Source organism: Tupaia chinensis, unplaced genomic scaffold (assembly GCF_000334495.1).
Source record: "Tupaia chinensis unplaced genomic scaffold, TupChi_1.0 Scaffold000238_1, whole genome shotgun sequence".
Classification (NCBI taxonomy): Eukaryota; Metazoa; Chordata; class Mammalia; order Scandentia; family Tupaiidae; genus Tupaia; species Tupaia belangeri.
In genome coordinates this window covers 515556-518450 of record NW_006159716.1, presented here as the reverse complement: position 1 = coordinate 518450, position 2895 = coordinate 515556, and the positions used below count along the sequence as shown (strand labels likewise).

The 2895-nt window shown below is 60.8% G+C and overlaps 1 protein-coding gene across 1 annotated transcript in view; it reads left to right on the top strand.

Annotated features, from left to right (window-relative positions):
• TJAP1 (tight junction associated protein 1) overlaps window positions 1-2895 on the top strand; it is a 7971-nt gene that overhangs the window by 4219 nt on the left and 857 nt on the right. The window contains 4 exon segments of the mRNA XM_006148528.3: window positions 140-169; window positions 922-1029; window positions 1144-1227; window positions 1993-2895. Coding sequence (XP_006148590.1) covers window positions 140-169; window positions 922-1029; window positions 1144-1227; window positions 1993-2895 — 1125 coding nt within the window.

The window sequence follows — 2895 nt, the reverse complement described above, 5'->3', positions numbered from 1 at the left end:
AGGAGGCGGGGGCCGGGCTGGGGCGGGAGGGGACCGCAGTGTGCTGTGCGAGTCAGGACGTCTTAATGCTCACACTGTTTCTCTTCTCTCCTCGTCTTCCCCTCATGCTGCCACCGTTGCTGCCGCACTCTCCTGGCAGGCCTCTCTTAGCCACAGCTGGATTTTTGCAGTTGCGTCTGAGTTTGTGTGTTCTCCCCTTGCCCTGGCCTCTTCAACTGAGATCAGGGATCGCGCGGGCCCTGGCTGTCTCCCTCTGCCCCTCGAGTACACCCACTCCTTCCCTCTTGACCGCGTGAGGCCCAGTCAGCAGTCAGTGCCTTTCTCCCCGGAGAGAGCTGAGGAACCTACCCTGGCTCTGGCAGAAGGACTGGTCAGTCAGTACCAAGCACTCACGGCCCCTGGGCTGCAGCGGCAGCACACCTTAGCTGTTGGGACGGGCGCGGGGGTCTGTGCCGAAGATCAGAAAGCTACCATGAGCCTGCAGCTCCCTCCCCGCGCAGCCAGCTAATCTCACAGGCGCCCTGGCTGCCACCCAGCCCCACTCTCTCGTCCCTCTTCCTAGCCTGATCCTAGAGACAGCTGCACATAGGCTTTGGCTCCCTGCTTTGCAGCTCTTGCCTCTAAGGTACCAGCTGCCTTGTCTAGAGCCCCTCAGACTCCATCAAGGGATGGACGGCTCTTAGACTGCCTCTGTCCTTTGCTCCCCTGGCTGTAGGTCATGCTCAGAAAGTCCACACTCCACAGCTGGCCAGGAAGGCAGGAGGGGTGCCCAGTCTCCTGTCTGTCCGTCATTTGTCTCTGCTCTGTCCGCCTTGGCTGCCTTAGCACCTGTAACCTTGTGTCTCTGGGTGGGGAGGTGGTGGAGGGGAAGGAGGGGCTGGCTGAGGTATGGACAGGGTTTACCACAGGTCTGTGTCTCAGATTAAGAAGGCTGAGATAGACAGGAAGACGCTGGACTGGGAGATCGTGGAGCTGACCAACAAGCTGCTGGATGCCAAAAACACTATCAACAAGCTGGAGGAGCTCAATGTATGTGCACTTCACCTGCTTGGGGCCTTCCTCCTCACGGCCGGCCTTATCCGGCCCAGTCCTGCCCTGTCGGGGAGGGCCCAACTGGGCGCTGAGCCAGGTCTCTGTCTGTAGGAGCGGTACCGGCTGGACTGCAACCTGGCCGTGCAGCTCCTCAAGTGCAACAAGTCCCACTTCCGGAACCACAAGTTTGCTGACGTGAGTAGCACACAACCCATTCTCTTCAGGACTCCTCCAACCCTGGTTTCTACATCTCTTTGTCCTCCTGCCTTTAGGTCCCCCTTTCCACTTTGCCTTCCTCTTGTCTCCATGTCACCTCTCAAGCCAGTCAGCCCCGCCATTGGCTGGGGCCCTCCAGCCGGCACGCTGTTCCCCCGCTGCCCCCTCCCAAGCCCAGCCCCCCCCGCCATTGGCTGGGACCCTGCGGCTGTCAGGGGCCCATCACTAGTGCTAGGCCTTGTTGGTGTTTCTGTAACAGAGATTGGGAGAGGACCCCAGGAAAGGAGGAGAGGGTGGCCAGTGCTGGTGGCCATAAGCATTAAGAGAACTAGACCCATCTGCCCCCATTACCCCGAGGGGCGAACCATAGACCCCAGGTCTCAGACCCTGGAGTGATGCCGTCTGCAGGAGAGGTATGTCTAAGGCCACTGGTTAGTACCGATTCTCCGAACTTAAGCCACGCTGAGGTGGGTGAGATAGAAGTGTGAGAGCTCATTGGCCTCAGTAGCAGGTATGGGTTCAGATCCTGGCCATGTTCCTCAAAACCCTCAGGTGGTTTTACCCCTGCTGAGCCCACCTATCTGAGAAGTGGGAGTTATTACCATATACGTGGTATGCTGTGTGAACGTCGGTGGCCTGGGCCGGGCCCGCAGTGGTACTCATGCGCTGCAGCCATCACTGCCGAGTTGGGCAGCCACTCCTCTGCCATGAGTCATTCACGTTTCTCTCCCTTCTCCACCCCAGCTGCCATGTGAACTGCAGGACATGGTTCGGAAACATCTGCACAGTGGTCAAGAGGCCACCCCAGGCCCTGCTCCCAGCCCGGCCCCAGGGGCCGTCGTGCCTACCTCAGTCATTGCCCGGGTGTTGGAGAAGCCAGAGTCTCTCCTGCTCAATTCAGCCCAGTCAGGCAGTGCTGGGCGCCCTTTGGCTGAGGATGTCTTTGTGCATGTGGACATGAGTGGGGGTGCCCTGTGTGATCCAGCCAGTCTCCCAGCTCCTGGCAGCCCTACCTCCCAGCCTAATGGAGAGTGCCACTCTTTGGGTACCATGGGGGGCTCCCCAGAGGAGGAGCTGCCCCTGCCGGCCTTCGAGAAGCTAAGTCCCTACCCAACCCCATCTCCACCACACCCGCTATATCCCGGCCGCAGGGTGATAGAATTCTCCGAGGATAAGGTTCGGATCCCCCGCAATAGCCCCTTGCCCAACTGTACTTACGCCACCCGCCAGGCCATTTCCCTGAGTCTGGTGGAGGAGGGGAGTGAGCGGGCCCGCCCCAGCCCAGTGCCCAGCAGCCCTGCCTCAGCCCAGGCCTCACCCCAGCACCAGCCCAGCCCGGCCGCCCCATCACTCAGTGCCCCAGCCAGCTCTGCCAGCTCGGAGGAGGACCTACTGGCTAGCTGGCAGCGGGCATTCGTGGACCGCACTCCCCCACCTGCTGCCGTGGCCCAGCGCACAGCCTTTGGACGGGACGTGCTCCCTGAACTGCAGCGCCATTTTGCCCTGAGCCCTACTGACAGAGATGAGGTGATTGAGGCACCTTCTTCCCCACCCAGTGAGAGTGGACTTCTGCTGCCCACAGACCCGGACTCTGGCTTCCCCAGGGAGGAGGAGGAAGAGCTGAACCTTCCCATCAGCCCTGAGGAA